The sequence below is a fragment of the Apteryx mantelli genome, chromosome 16 (genome assembly GCF_036417845.1).
Source record: "Apteryx mantelli isolate bAptMan1 chromosome 16, bAptMan1.hap1, whole genome shotgun sequence".
NCBI lineage: Eukaryota > Metazoa > Chordata > Aves > Apterygiformes > Apterygidae > Apteryx > Apteryx mantelli.
The window spans coordinates 21,295,561-21,311,851 of NC_089993.1; the positions used below are offsets into that span (position 1 = coordinate 21,295,561).

At 37.9% G+C, this 16,291-nt stretch overlaps 1 protein-coding gene across 4 annotated transcripts in view; it reads left to right on the top strand.

Annotated features, from left to right (window-relative positions):
* The first annotated feature begins 211 nt into the window (after positions 1 to 211).
* TNRC6A (trinucleotide repeat containing adaptor 6A) overlaps positions 212 to 16,291 on the top strand; it is a 53,037-nt gene continuing 36,957 nt past the window's right edge. For 3 of the 4 annotated variants that reach the window (XM_067306588.1, XM_067306589.1, XM_067306590.1), the window contains exons 1-4: positions 212 to 361; positions 1,049 to 1,096; positions 3,586 to 3,621; positions 12,956 to 13,046. In XM_067306588.1, coding sequence (XP_067162689.1) covers positions 357 to 361; positions 1,049 to 1,096; positions 3,586 to 3,621; positions 12,956 to 13,046 — 180 coding nt within the window. In that variant the 5' untranslated portion in view covers positions 212 to 356. The remainder of the gene's footprint in view (positions 362 to 1,048; positions 1,097 to 3,585; positions 3,622 to 12,955; positions 13,047 to 16,291) is intronic. The other variant, XM_067306591.1, reaches the window with a different exon arrangement.

Here is a 16,291-nt window from a genome sequence, read left to right on the forward strand (position 1 = left end):
CACAATTAAATCCCGCGGACGGGGGGAACGATGCGATGTGGAAAGTTGCCCCCGTCCAAGCGAGGCCTTCCCGCCGCCGCGGCCCGCGGGGTCCCGCCGGTTGCTACGGCGGTTGCTACGGCGCCATGTCGGGGGAGCGCAGCAACCCGGAAGTGATGCCTGGGGCGGGGTTTCTCTTCCTGTGCGGCGGGCCGGACCCGGCCGGGTGAGGAGGCAGGAAATGGCGGCGGTGCTGCAGCAGCAGCTGCCGGGCCCTCCCGCTCCGCAGTGCCGGGCCCAGGCCGCCTAGAGCCGCCGCGCCAGCGCCGGGCCCGGGCCGCAGCCACGCCGGGCCGGACTCCGAGCACTTTACATACATGAGGTACCGCGGGGCCGGGCCTGGCGCCCGCGGGAAGGGTGGGCGCCGCCGGGCTGAGGCGCCCGCGGGGCCCGGGCGCGGGAGGGGGCCGCGGCGGCGGGGCCGGCGCGGCCCTTCCCCGCGCGGGCGGCGGCGGCGGCGGCGCGGCGGGGGCCGGGAGGGGACGCGGCGGGCGGGCGGGCCCTCGGGCGGCCTGGGCCGGCAGCGGGGCCGCCGCGGGGTTCGCCCAGGCGCGGAGCCGAGCGGAGCGCAGCAGCCCGGCCCGCGGAGCTGAGCTTTGACCCCCGTGCGCGCCCGGCGGTATTGTTTGCTCCTGCCGCGCTGTCAGCCCCTGGCGGCTTCTACCTCCGCAGCCCAGTAAGGTGGGAAGGGATTTTTTCGCTGCTGCGTTTTAAACAAATTCGTAAGTTTCAGTGATGCGGGCGAACTGTTTTCCTTAACGTGTTTGAAATATTTAAACAGAGGTTGTGTCGTAGCGAAGGATCGCTTTTTTTTGGTTATGCTTCACTGTTCTTCACTGTCCCTGGGTAAACATATCATTTGATTACTTGGCAATCTGTGATCTCCCTGTTTCCTCCTGACAAATCAACATATGGAGCTCAGCGTATATCTTAACTCCACTCCGGTTTTATTTTTTGCTTTGTGCTGCGTTTCTGTTGACATGGAAACCAACATCACTTTCTGTTCCAGAGAATTGGAAGCTAAAGCTACCAAAGAAGTTGAAAGAAAACTAAGCAGGTAAGATACTCATTTGAATGCACTCCTGCAGTTCAGAACAAGAGTTAGCCTAGGGCTAGAAATCTTTGTGAGTTTTATCTGGAGTTTTAATTTCATGTTAATTGTAAGGATAAAAAGAAGAATTTGAAAATGCATTCTTCTATTGCATAGAGAAATCTTTGCAATTTTGGTTAATTCTGTAGACCAAGCACCTTTTTAATATGGTTTCTTTAGCATAATTTATTACATTATGTCAGATTCTATAATAGAATTTTCTTTCTATGGGATGTAAGGCTTTTGAAGAGAAAACATACTTTTCTGTTCTAAGTTGTTGCACCTAATAAATAATAAATGAATGAAAGGTGGTGGGTTTTTTTCCTCCTGTGTAGCTCAGCAAAATATTGTTAGGATGTTTAGGTTTTGGCAGGGAACTGGCTTTGAACAAAATACAAAGTGTGTATTACTACATAATGATTAGTTTCTTGCCTCTTTTCTGTCAAAAGGTAAAAGTGGTGAATTTCCCATTAGTGTGTAGTTTTTATTTCTGAACTCTGTAGAATAGAAAGTTCAGTTTTAAATATTTAGTTGAAAAATAAAGAGTTAAGAGTTCTATTGAATTAAGAATTCAGTGCAGGTAATATATATCACTTCTGTATTTAAGAAGTTTTCTGTTGCACTGTTTGTTTTTAGTACAGTGACATTCTTGCAGATATTTAACTTTCTGTTGCTTGTGTTCTTTGTTTTTTATCTTTGTCTTACTTTTTTTGGTATTCTTTTTCATATAGACCTAAATAGGACTTCCACCAGGGAAGGCTGGCTATTTGACACACATTCAGACCCTGAATCTAGCTGCTAGAATGTTTTTTCTTGTACTTTGCTTTTTAATTATTTATTTACTGTGCCTAATCAGTCTCCAGGTTTCAGATTGATTTACAGTTACACTGTGAAAACTGATTGGCTTTCCCCTGCTACCAGTGTGTGTCTTTTTTTTTTTTTTTTCTGGTAATATGCTTAAGGGGGAATAATTTTTCCTATTTTATTGTGTGATTCTGTACAATTTATATAGAATCTTTAAGATACACTTAGTGTGTCATTTTAAATGTAATGTCAGGGCCATTGTTAAATGGAGTTTACTTGAAGAGAGTGATGTCCAATTGCAACTCTTAAGTAATCTCTCCACAAAAGATATCAAAGCACAATATAAAAAAACCTAAAACATTAGTGTTTTATGGAAAACCCTCAGTACATACTTGATGCCAGAAGGGATTTCAGAACCATATCACTTAGATGGACTGAGCGCTAAGTTTAAAAAAATATATTTTGATGCAAGTTTTACAGTCATAAAAATGTGAAGTCTGCTAGCTCACCAGGAAATCTCTCTTGGCAGTGTAGAAATTGAAGAGATTGAAGTAAATTTATAGAACTACCTAAATTAAGTGCTTCGTGGGGGTTGAGAACAGAACAAGGTTCACTGAGTAAATTCTGATACAGAATGAATCTCTGCCATAGTGTGTTTTCTGACATGGAGGTATATATTTTATTCATTTAAAAGATTCTAATTTTTTTTTTTTTTAGTTAACATTAATACATCAGTTGTGGGGGGGGGGGGGGTCAGAAAAGCTATATTTTAACTAGTTTGTGTTTGGTGAGGGAGTTTCATCCTGTCAGCATATAGTCTGATAAAATTGTAGCGTGCTTACTCTGGGTAAGCGTTATTACTGTTTTGCTATGTTCTGTAGAACTAAACAGATAACCTTCGTTCTTTCTCTGATATCACTATTTACAACCCTTTGCATATGCAGTTTTGCATTTGTATGTAAATACATTGTGATGGCCTAGTCCAATTCTAAAAGAGCAAATATCTTCCTAGGAAAGATAAATACACCAATGATACAGTTTTTCTTGATCTAAAATGTTTGCATAGTTTATATATAGACTGCAAACTCCATGGGACATTGACATTGTTATACAAATGGTCTGAGATGACTTTTGGAGTTTATGCTTTTAAAAGCATAGATAGCAAATGTTCCAATTTTTTGTTTTGTTTTTCTTATTAGGGATATTGACTTAGCCTTTTGGTTTGGGATAGAATAAGTATTACAGTTTTTACTGCGACTAGCTTATCTGGTCAGAATGATGATTGTTTTAACCTTGAGATTAGAAATTTGGCTTGTTTCAGAAAAGGATCTTGATTTGGTCTGCATCCTCTTCAAAATGCCAATTTGCAGATGATTAGACATATATTCCGGTTTCAAAAATAAGCGTAGTGCATGATTTGCAACAGTAATTGAAAGTGTGCAACAGTAAAATGTGTAATGTGTTTATGTTACAAATTAAACATCACCTTTTCAGTCTGTATTGCTGAACAAGTCACCTACAATAGAATGTGCAAATGCATTATTAACTGGAGGAATGTAAGAGTTGAACTTGTTAATATCGGGAGCAGTAAAAAAAAAAAGTTTAGTTCTTCTGATTTAAGAAATAACTTTTTAATTCTGTTTGGTAAACAGGGCTTTCCTGCCTCATTTATGTGGAACTGAGAGAAGGTAAATATCTGAAATATATTTACAAACTCTTTCCCCCCACCCCCCGCACACTGAGAGTTTGACTTCTTTCTTCATAAGCATGTAAATTACAGAGGAGACTGACAAAACTGCTTTCATTCATCTGTGTTTCTGCTCCAGAGAGTCCTTCTGCATTGGTTGCAGACTCTGTCTATGTTTTGGGAGAGCAGACTTTTTATCTGAAATCATGTATTTCTCTAGATTTCATCCAAGTATTCCAAGTTAATGCTGTGAGATTTTTTACTCTTGTGTGTTAGAGTAACCAACCATATTTCCATGAGGCTTTCCCTATTTGCTTTAGGAAAAATGAGGTGGCTCAGTGAAAGAGGCATAGATATGAGAAACAGAGTGAGAAATATAGCAGTTTCTGCTGAAATTTGAGCACTAGAGATTTTCTGGTGGGGAGGGCAGTAAACTTATGGGATGACTTCTGCTGTCAAATGAGAAGTGTATACTGTTTACACATTTCAAGTCCTTTAGAGACTCATAGACAAAATGATGTGTTTCTTTCTCCTCTACCCAATACCTGGCATACTTTTTTAGATCATGAGTAATTGTCTGGTTCTCCCTAGAAGGTAACTTGCGTTTACCTTTCCTTTTTCTAGTCTTAGAACAAATCCATCGTGCAATATACTTCTTGACTCTGCATTAATAAAGTTGCAGCACTCTGGGAGATGGGTGGCCTTACAGTTAAGGTGCTGAACTTGGATGGCCAGCATTCAAGTTTGTGCATCTGTTACAGCTATCCTGCATGACCAGTTTGATTGTGGAGAAGCAGTTTAATCTATTTTCTTCAGTTCCTCATTTGTTTAATGGAGATAGTGATTGTTTGTTGCTGCTACTAAAGCTTTGTGTATTTAAATGATAAACTTCTTGGGGAAAGAGATTTGTCTTCTCTATCTTTGTGTAGCAGTGAACATGGACTGTAATCTCAGTTGAAACCTCAAGGTGAAACTGTAACACAAATATTGCTCCAGAACTATGGCATACTTATACTGCTTGTAGCTTGGAGCATAGTTCTGTCAAGCCAGCTTCTGTATGAGGAAAAATGGGAAAGATGATTGCATTCCAAATAATTGGTGGTGGTAGAGATGGTAGTTAAACTTTTATCTTCCTAGGGTGATAATTTAAAGACTAAAGAATTTAAAAGCAAAAAGGAAAGTTGCTGGCATTCTTTTGCTAATTAATTATGCATTTAAGTATGGCTTCAGTTTTCAGCTTGGCAGCACCTCTTCTGTACATTAATAGCTGAAAAGAATTAACACACATACAACATCTGTAAATAAGTGTTTTCATTTTCTTATCAGGGCATGAGGCTTTTTTTGCTCCTGTATAATGCGCTGAGTGGTTTTAGTTGTCAGAGAATGTTTCCATTAAAGGCACTGGTGTCTTTTTTTTTTTTTTTTTAACTTTAAAGTACTGGTTTCTATTCCATAAACTTGAAGTGTTCTTTTTGTTGTAGTGAACCTTTTAGTGGGAAACATTGAAAGGAACGGAAGGATCTGGTTTTAATTGAAACAAGTGTTTTATAATTGATTCTTTAATAATGGTGGCTTAATAGAAAAGCTAACAACTGCTTTTCAGAAATTGAGAATTTTTATTGGCAGTTTTTTGAAATTGCATTATTTCAGATTTTAAGATTGGGAATCTTGTAGGTCAGAATACAGAAAAAATATCAAAATTGAAAGTCTCAGCAATATGTTTGCAAGCCTATGTATAATATCAAACATAGGTTAGATATGGCATGTGTGCATGTACATATGTTTACTGTCTTTGCAGAATTCTAAAAGGTCTTTCAATTCAAGATACTTAAATGTACTTATCTAACAGTGTTCAGTCCGTAGCATTACAAGTTAATTTATAACCAGAAGAAAAGCAGTTCAGTGGAACTGATTCTCCCCCTGACCCTCACAGTTTATTTTATATGTATGCCACTGGATTTTCTAAAGCCATTGTGTTTAATCACTTAAGTTCCTACTCTTATATTTGCTCCATGTAGTACATAGGTAGAAAGTAACGCTTGGAGAAAGTGTTAACGCAGAAGTTGATGTTGATCCCTCAACATCAGGCATGCTATTGGTGTCTCCAGTGTCCTGCGATCAATAAATAGGTAGAACGCTGCATGTGCTTTCAGGAAACGAACTGGTAAATATCTTTTTACCTTCAGTTATTAACACAGGGCTACTAATGTTAACTGGTCTCCCTTACCCACGAGAAAAGTGCTCCCTCCCTCCCCCATTTCTATTAGTTAGCACTAGTGCAGTAGTTCATCACTTAATGCATTTAGCGTGGAAGGCCATAGTAATGACAACAAAACCCCATACGCAGTCTTTGCAGTGTTTGAAGTGCTTCAAAGTAAGCCTAATGCAATACGTTTGGGAGAATCCCTTCACAGCCTCAAGGCTTCTAAAAGCATTTGTTCCTGATGTTAGCAGAGTGTCTTTAAAAATGTACTAGCACCATCTTGTGGGGCAATGTGACTTTAATTTGGTTTGGGAAGTGTTTTCTGAAGGTGACTGTTTGGCAAGTAAACTCCATGTCTGAGCATCTGTAATAATGCTAACGTCTTTAGCATTATTTGTAGAGATAGATCTTAACTGTTAGTATTAGCTTGAAGAATCTTGAAACAAAATTAATGCGTTTTTCTCTTTATTGCATAGGTAATTTGGCTTAGGTGAAAGCTAGGTAATTGGCATTAATGGTAAAATGGTGACCTGTTTTATTTCAGTGCTGAAGCTTGCTATGTGCAAGTATTGCATGCTTTTCACCAAGGTAAATATTGTGTTCAAATCATAATGCAGTGTTATGTCTAGGATCATAATTTGTGTCAAAATTCTTCTTGTAACCATAATTTCCTCAGTGGGGTGACTAGAATCGTAATTCTACTGTGGCATAACATTTTCCTTTTGCATATTATAACAGCAAAAATAGCGTGCTTTACAAATGCCAGTTATTGAATCCTTGTTATGTCTCCGAAGAAAAATATGGATATAGTTGATTCTCCTTTTCTGTAACGTAAGAATAGATGATAAAGGTGGCTAATCATTTTCCTATGTTTTAGCATGTTTAAAAAGCTTCAGGTTGCCATTGTAAAAATCTCAGGTTAATCAAACTTTTTTCATGAACTGAAGTAACAATTACAGTGTGATTTGATGTAAATATTACCTGAAATATTTATATTTTGAACTTACAGCCTTTTTCTAGTCTGCAAGCCAAATAATAAATCTGTCTAAACAAAAATAAAATCAGAGTTGTCAAAACTTAATGTAAAGAAAAAGTAATGAATGCTAACCGTAGAAATAAGAGTGTAACTGCTTTCTATTTAATGGCATATAATTGTGATAGTTATGAAGTGAAAGACTTATTCTCAAAAATAACCTAAAATCCCATGGCAGTTTCTCTCTTGCCAAAGTGATACCTCTCTTAAAAGATTATAAAGTACAATTTTTTGACAATGGCTTAACTAAGTGAAGCTTTTTGGTATGTCTTTTATCTTGCACAAATGAGTTGTTGCGTGAGGTACTGTTACAAGACTACCAAAATTGGTTTAAAAAAAACCTTTCTTATATATAAATAATGGAAAATATTTATCTGACACTCCTTGTATTCAAAATTGTACAGATAATAGCAGCTTCTACTTTTATGTCCTCAGACTCATTAAATGTATAGTCTCTCCTGAGATCAAGATCCATTTTCATTTGGTCTCACTTGAAAATAAAGCATCTTTCCAGTTAAACTATTTAAACTGAAGGCCTTTGTTCCAGTCTCAAATATGAATTTGGTATGGCATGGGTGTTTTATTTTCAGTTGATCTAAATGGAAGAATAAGGTTTGCATTTCTGCTAAGACCATTTAACCATGAACAAGCTAATCCAATTATTTAGTAGGAAAAGGAAATTCCCTATACATGTGTTTTAGTGAAAGTTGGATGGCTGATAGGGGAAATAATAGAAGTCTGCTTGTATATTCATGTATGAATCAGAATTTTGAGTCACTGCTGCTTGTTTGAACAGCTGGTGGACCAAGCGTGCTGCTACGAACACTTCTGCCATACTAAGCCAGTGGGATAAATGTACCCGGATGTAGGGAAAAGCCCAGCAGAAGAAACCTGTTTATTTTCTAGCTTTGTCTTGTTACTATTAGACTTGATTCCTATGGTATTTTTTGTTATGTGCTGTAAAGTAACAGGAAACTGATGATAGTTTGTACACAAAGAATAATATAAAACGGTGAGTAATTAACAGGAATAGAGAAATATTAAAGCCTAAGATGATAGATGGGAAATTCTAAGTAACACTTCTGTTTCTCAGGGAGTAGCATTAAAGATGTACCTTGTTTGTTATATATTCTAATAGAATTTGGAATTTGATATGTAAATACTATCATTTGCTGTCTGTTGATAGGGCCTTGAATTAGTATGTTAGAATAAAATAAACTTGCTTTTCCAGCTGTCAGACGGAAATTTAGTAGTTCTGCTTTAGGATATGATGTCTTAATGAGCTAATCTAGATTAGTATTTTAGGTTTATGTTTGTAAGAGGGGTAGCGGCAGTAGGACTATCTTCGCTGAGTCACATTTTTGATGAAGAAAATGGGCAATAAGGACGTTGTTGTTGTTAAAGTATATCATGGGTTATTTTTGCTTTTCAGTCAGTGAGGTTAGAGGTTGTAATGGTAATCCAATACTGCTATAAAAACATGTCATGAGCTGTAGGTGGGTAGTGTTTTTTCAGGGGTTGCCTAGGGTCCTGATATTAATCACAATTTTCTGTGTGTGTTCTGAGCTGGCTTTGTCATCCAGAATCTGTTGGTCTTAAGTATATGAAGACAGAATGATTACAGTTTGATAATTTAAGAGTTCTATTGTTCTTGTGTGGAAACTGAAAAATGATGCTGTGGTAGAACGTTCCAAAGATATCGGTATATTACTTGATAGCATTTCCACTCAGCATCTGTATTATAAAAATAAAATGTAATCCTGTTGATTAGTTGTAGCAGTGTTGATGAGGATTCTGTGTGTGTGTGAAAATACCATTTTGCATTCTGCTTGCTTTTCAAAGTGCTGTATCTTTCTTCTAAAATCTGAATGATTTTTCAGTTTTTTGTGCCTGACACACACAAATTCATTATAGAAAACAATGAATCGACTACTTCCTTAACTTTTTGAATTCAGCTTGGTACAGAATCACAGAACCGTTGTGGTTGGATGGATCTTTAGAGACCATCTAGTCCAACCTCCCTGCTCAAGCAGAGTCACCTAGAGCAGGCTGCCCAGGACCCTGTGCAGACAGCTTTTGAATATCTCCAATGATGCAGACTCCACAACCTCTCTGGACAACCTGTTCCATTGCTCAGTCACCCTCACAGTAAAAAAGTTTTTTCCTTAGATTCAGATAGAACTTCCTGTGTTTTAGTTTGTGCCCGTTGCCTCTCATCCTGTCACTGGGCACCACTGAAAAGATTCTCTTCCCATCCCTTTACACCCTCCCTTCAGGTATTTATATGCATTGATAAGATGACCCCTCAGTCTTCTCTTCTCCAGGCTAAACAGAGGGATCAAACAGAGTCAGGATATTACAATCCTGTAAATCTACTTTTCTTCTAGTAGATAATTCTGTGCAATGTACTGTCCTGCAACAGTGATGTGCTTACTGCATCAGAAGTGTTTAATCTGTTCCCACAGACCTCATACAGCTTTCTAGAACAACTAATTCAGGTGACAGCTGAGAAAGTTGCGCTGTTCCCCTGGTGCTCTGCAGCCTGTTAAGACCAAGTTTCAGACTGCTCAAATGCTTCTGCCAGCAATAGCCTGCATCCAGATGTTATCTCTTGCTAAGGTCTTGCACCTCATCCCATTTCACATTGAGACATGCATGCCCAGTGCTTGTCAGACCTGGGGACACCAGCCCCAGAAAGAACAGTGACCAGGTTGTTGCTCCAGAACAATTTATCTGGCTCACCGCCTGCCCCCTCTCCAGATCTAAGTAGCCCTGGGGAAGGAGAATGACATGGAACAGCTACAGGAATTCCAGTTGTGCAGCCTGCTTGTGATGGTGTTTTTTTCCTGGGGTGATCTTGGGACAAGGTAGGCAGAAAGCTGCTCACAGAAAACGTCTGCTGAATTAATGATTCTGGAAAGTGTCAGACCTTTTGCATACGTGCAAAGTAGTTATGCATTACACACACAGTGAGTGAGGTTGTGATGGGAGTGGGCTACGGGCATGACTTTCCCTGGCCACTGGAGGAAGATGTGGTGCTTGGCCTTTCCAGCTGGTTTATGTGACTCTTAGTCTCAAAGGATGCTTTAGGAAATAGTATGTTTCTGAACAGAGAATCAGTGACTCTTAATCTTCTTCATATGAAAGTCAACTATAAATGAATTTTGTTCTATCAAAAATAACCTACGTGATATATGCAAACTGTTTTTTCTAGACTGATTTCAGACTTCTGTGCTTCTTGTATTGTTTATCAATTCAAATTATCTGTTACAGATTGGACTATTCCAAATGAGCTCAAACTGAGGGTCAGGGTTAGTCTTCAGTCTGGTTAGAAATGCTCAGTGTGCAAGATGATGATGGACAAAACTGGCTTATATATTGCCTTTATACTGCACAGGTGTCACTGCAGATTAATTGTTACCTCCAATTTGGAAAGTATCCATGGGATTGCTTTAAATTAAACTGCCTGACTGTAATTGTTTTCTGTAGCTAGGTGACTAACCTGTTAGTTGTCCATGAAATAATTTTTGATACCTAATTGGAAATGCAAGATTGCTTTTTGCAGCAGGGCAGTCCTCAGTGAATCTAGCAGCCAAATGGTAGAACTATGGTAAAATGTAGAATAGCCATGTTGCACTTGATGGTTTGTGATTTGTCTTGCAGTACAACTGAAATCACAGAGGGATATCAGAAATAATGTATTTTTAGATTTTTGCATATCATAAATCTGAAACAATGATTTTTAAAGAACACTTGTGCTCAGTCATTAAATAACAGAATTTGACTGGTCTATAGAAACTTCTTAGAGCAGTGCTCTGTCTGTAATGCATTACTGTGTAAATGGGGTGAGAAAAATACTGGTATTGTTTGGCTGTTCACTGCCAAAGCATGCTACAGCTCAACCTCTGGTAAATACCTGCAGTGTCAGACAGCTTTTATTAACATATGTAACATGAGTTGATACTTGTAGCAGTACTTGTACTTGTAACAGTCATCCTAAAAGTGTTAGAGGAGAAAGAATCCTTGATATACAATAAATCAGTCTTATTCCCACAGAAGGAAGCACTGGGAAAAGAATCAAGTAGAGGATGAAATCAGATTTGCAGCAAGAGTGAAGATCTCAGCGAGCAGGGATGAAAACTGATTTCAGCTTGTATTAGTTACTTCACGGAAACATGTAGTCGTGCTCCAAAGAATTTTCTGTTTACAGAGAGAGAGAAATCTGGGGGAGGGGAGGAAAGGTATTTGTAATTAAATAAAGAAATACTCATTAGTTTTGTGAATATAAATTTTTCCCCTCTAGCCAAATAGATTTTTACCATCTAGATAAGGTATAGTTGTTGTCTGACTGAAAGTATTAGTAGAAACAAATTGTATTTGGGGTGACGTTAACAGTCTCAGAAGTTTGTGTCCTGTTTTAAGTACTGCTGTCTTGTTGTGAGATTCTCCAGCAAGGTGTTGAAAGGTGGAACTCAAGCGGGCAGCAATAATGTGGTACTGGCCCCTCCCAAAAGAATGGGAATATTGTGCAGAATGCTAAATATAATAACTTTGTGGCTACCGTAAAGACCTGATGGGCTGCTGTTTAGTATTACTTCCTTTGGCACCACCTAAAATAAGAGACAGCTGTTGTAAGAGTGCAGCTTGCCTAATTAAGAAGTGAGGAAGTTATGTGAATTTCCCAGAGTGGAACCGGGTTGAAGTCAAACATGGATCTCTGCCAAACAACTGCACCCATTTTGAAATGGGCTTGAACTGTACTAAAGTTACCAGGTAGAATGAACTGTTTTTTTATATGGAAGAATAAGTAATGAAAGTTTTGGTACTCATCAGGCATCCCACGTTTTGCTTCTGTATTCCAGATCTGCATATACTACATGTATTCAATTGATTTCACCTCTGTTTTTTATCTAGAACTATCCTATGTGAAACTGCAGTTTTGTAATTGTAGATAATTTGAGGCTAAAAAGGAGCTCAGGTGTTATAGGCAGAAATCAACCACATACTTGACTGCCTGTTATTGACACTGTTAGTTCTTTTCTTCCCAAAGTTTTGTGTAAGCAAGGTTGTCTTTTGTTTAATAATGTGAGAATATGCAGTCCTGTGTCATCAGATGAGAGTAACTTTTCTAAAGGAGAATTAAATACTTCCAGAGTAAATATGTGTTAAAATCTCTTCTCCTGCCTGGACTTCTTTAGAGGGTGAATGGTACAGTTAAGACAAAAACAGTGCTTCCCTCGCTGACAAGTCTTTTTTTTAAAAAAAAAGAACATGGCATGGTCTGGACAGTGGTGTTGCCGCTAAACCATCTGTTTTAGCGTGTAAAACATTATGCTATTAAGTGCATTTAAATTAATGTAACTGGTTTTGTTTTCACATTTGACAGTTACGGTTTTGTGGCTTAAGGTGCTCTAAAATTGCTCTGCTGTTGAAAGCTCTGGTGTGACAATGTTGCTCAGTTTATGTTCCTGCTTGTTTGTGCGATCTTTATGTCAGCACTAGCATCCATACGTATATGCGATGAGTTGAATTAGCTTACTGCTCTGGCAAGAAGGTGTGTGCATTTTGGTTGTTTTTTTGGCAAAGGTAGCGTTTAAGATCAGTGAGCTGATGCAAATGCCTGCATGGCTGGGTAAGCACTGGTGGTGATACAGAAGGGTGTGCATGGCGGGGAGGACCCCACGGTTTGTTTGGCTTATGCTGAGGGTAGTAAAACTCCAGGGTGAGAACTGGTTACATGTGAAAGTAGATAAATGTGATGATGTGTGAGAGCTCAGATTCATACTAATTCGCAACAGCAGGTAGAGATTCAATAGTACCTGAATTTGCATTGCCTTTTGAGTTGATTAGTGTATAAACCTTCATCATATACTTTGGAAAAAAGAAAATCCTGTATTGTAGCTTGGCACTGCATGTGTTTTTAAAGTTTTGTCGCTTGTGATTTGCAGTGAAAGTACATACTCCCTTTAGAAATTTTATCCAATTAGAAGTAAAATTCCCCAGTTTCTTTCGGGTCCCCATGAAATAATTGTTCTAAAATTAATCTAAGTGTGTACAGATTGTATTTTGGGAGAGTTAATTACAAACTGTGTGGTTCAGGGATTTAGTGCAAGAAGAGGAAGAACAGTTGATGGAAGAAAGGAAAAAGAGAAAAGAAGACAAGAAGAAGAAGGAAGCTGCTCAGAAAAAGGTATGTTGAGCTTTACAATATAAAAGTCTGCACTCATAGATTACTTTTCATTGCCAGTAAATACTTTTTGTTTTAGCCATTATTCAAAAGTGTTCTTCTTTGATCTCATTTTCTTATGCTTTAAATGCACTGATAGATAGTTAATAGTAACTAACATATTGAAAATCTTAATTGGCTTTATGTACATAATTTCTTCATAAATATCTATTCTTCTGAGGTATCCATTCTTTTTTCTGATTGCCAGTTGAGTCAATTTCAAGTTTAGAGGTTTCCTCAGTATTATTGCGCTTGTAAGATTTGCTGAATAACTTTTTTTTTTTTAAGGTAGTGGTTTTCAATTGTAGCCCTATTTTAACATATCTTCTTATCATTTTGTATGGGAACAGTCTTGTCATAGCACATTTTGCATTAGGGAAGGTGGATAAAAATGAAAATATTGGCAGTAAAGATGTTAGATGTAAGCATCATGGAAATACTTTTGAACACTTCAGAATTCCTGTGTCATGTCAGAATATTCATCATGGCCATTGATTCTAAATATTGACCCTAAGCTTGAGAGGAGCTTGTGAATCTGTTTTGAAAAATATGTCCATTTCACACTTATATTTGGTAATTGATGGTAGCAGAGTGAACTTGCTTCTCAGGGTTTTTTTCTTTGATTCCATTGAGTAGTGTTAAATGTTTATTATATAGCTGAAAATTTAGTGTTCAGTTCTCCCTGTTTGTGTAAATAAAGGCATTTATTGTGCACGTGTACAAAATTAGGTATATCTAATCTTACAACACATCTAAAGGAAATAGTGTATAAAGAATACTCCTGGAAAAGATGGGGTATTTGTTTGTATTTCAGAATGAGAAGTTCCATAATCTTGTCATTAATTGACAACAGAACTGCATAATAATTACTGGACCTCAAGTATAGCTTTATACCATTTTTTCCTCTCAGAATTTCGTTTGAATAAAAAGTTGTTACAGGAAAGGAGCTGGTTTACTTGTGAAATTTGATTTCATCTTTTAAATAAGTGATTCTTCATAGCTGTCACTGTTACAAGACTTATATCAATACAGGATATTAGGGATGGCTCCCTCCCACAAAATTTAATAATTTCCTGAATTGAAAGGCATTTTTCAGAGTGAAATTCTAGAAGAAATAGAAGCATAAATATTTTCTGCAAGTGAAGAGACCAAAGGTTTGCCTGAAATTGAAAGTTTTGCTTACTCTTTCCCCCACTATGGGGTATATACTAGACTGTTCCTAAGAAGCCTTATGCCTACATTGACATGGTGTATTCTCAGAGTAACAAAATGTTAAGTGCTTGGACTTGATTTATGAGACTTTTAAGCAGCCTCTGTGGAAAGAGCAGTAGGATGCCACTAGGGTGCTCATGTGCGTTCCTGGAGGAGCCTAAACTTGGTCTAGATTAAAGAGAATGCATCTCTGAAAAGACATGGTAACAAACAACTACCAGTTAACTTAGCTATTAAAAAAAATTCCTAGTGCGACTTTTTTTTTAACCAATCATTAATATTTATGAATAGAATCATATGGACCAAAATTGCTCTTTTTGTTTTGTAAGCTTTTTCTATGTGATCTCTTAAGAACATACTGTTTGGTATTCTCAGGCTTAGGCTCACTAGCAAAAACTGAAAAGCATTTAGCAGTTCATCAAGCACTGATCCATTTTAGAAGTCCATAGCTGAAATAGGGCTGTGAGGGGAGTGTGGTGTGTTTTGTGTGTTGTTTGTTTGTTTGTTTTGTTTTGTTTTTTTAACTGAATAAGCCCTTAGTATTAAATCATTCAGTAGCCTTATCCTATGACCCTTTTTCTTTGCTGATCTCTTTGGATGCTGTGAGCAGCGAGATCCAGCAAACAATCTGTAAAATTCTAAGCTGTCTCATTTTCCTGTTTGTGAATTAGTGCCAGACTAGTCATTTTGTTTTAACTTGAAGCTAATTTGACTGAAGCTATGAGAGTAATAAAAGTCATCTTCTGGCTTGTGTCTGTTATGATTCATGGATCAGGCACTGGAAACAGTATTTCTGTCAGAGTATTGTCTATCTACACTTTTTCCCAAATTAATCTGTTTTGCCTAACTGTAAACTAATTTCAGAATAAAGGCCTGATATCTTAGAGAAATTCTGGGAAAAGTCTCATAGCATTTGGGTGGCAGTAGGCTAAAGTTGGAAAGCCTTAATAATGTGATGCCAACTCGATTATATTTTTGATGGACTCTTTTGTTATGAAGGAGTTTTGGCAATGGGATACTGTGTGTTCTCAAATCATATAGCGAAGGAAGTTGATAAATGAGTAATTCACAGGTGAATCAGAGGAAGAATTTGGTGTTTTCATCCTCTTTATGTCCACGGTCTGTGATGATTCCATTCTTACTAGGATTAAAAATGTTTTAAATACATAAAATCCCTGAAAAGTCCCAGTAGAGATGGGGCTCTGCACCCCTCTGCAATGAGGGGTGCACAAATTGAGGAAAAAGATTGCAAGCCTCCGTGTTAAGCCCTAAACACATGTATAGGCAGGGCAAGAACTGAAGCAACATCACATAAACATACTGTGGAAGGGAATGTGTATTTTGTATATACTGTAGTCTCTTAATTGGAGCTAAAAGACAAGAGTATTAGGAGAAAAACAGCTACAACAAAGGTACGGCACCAACTTAGTGAGAGAAGATATGTTCCTTTGCGTGGTGCTTGCATCCTGCTGCTGAGCACCTTCTGTGGGATACCTAGAATTGTATTTCTTTTTATAACCATACTATTACATTTTATAACCATATAAAAATGTATCATGAGTTCTTGGTTCAAAGCCCGTTGTTGTACATGAAGTATCTTGGAGCACAAAGTGCATGCCAAACTTCCCAAGCCTTCAAAATAAACTTTTTAATCAGATTTTTAGACAAAGTCAGCTTACATCAGAAGTTGTGACATTGCGTGGTGGTACCAAGTAGAGCAACTGCATTTTGCAAAATGACCAGTAGTATTGGAAGAGTTAAGGCAATAAGGATAAGAAAAAGTGGAAAAAAAGTGTGGGTTTCTTGGGAGTAAGAGACTTCATTTTGACTATGTCTAGATACTGGACTGTGTAACTTTTTTAATGTGTCCCTGCCTTTGTCAGCTTAAGGAGTCAAAAATTAAGGTTTTTTTTAATATACTCTTGATTTCATTAACACAAGTGAGGATATGGCGTTAAAGATTCATTAATAACATTTCAGTAGTCAACCCTACCAGT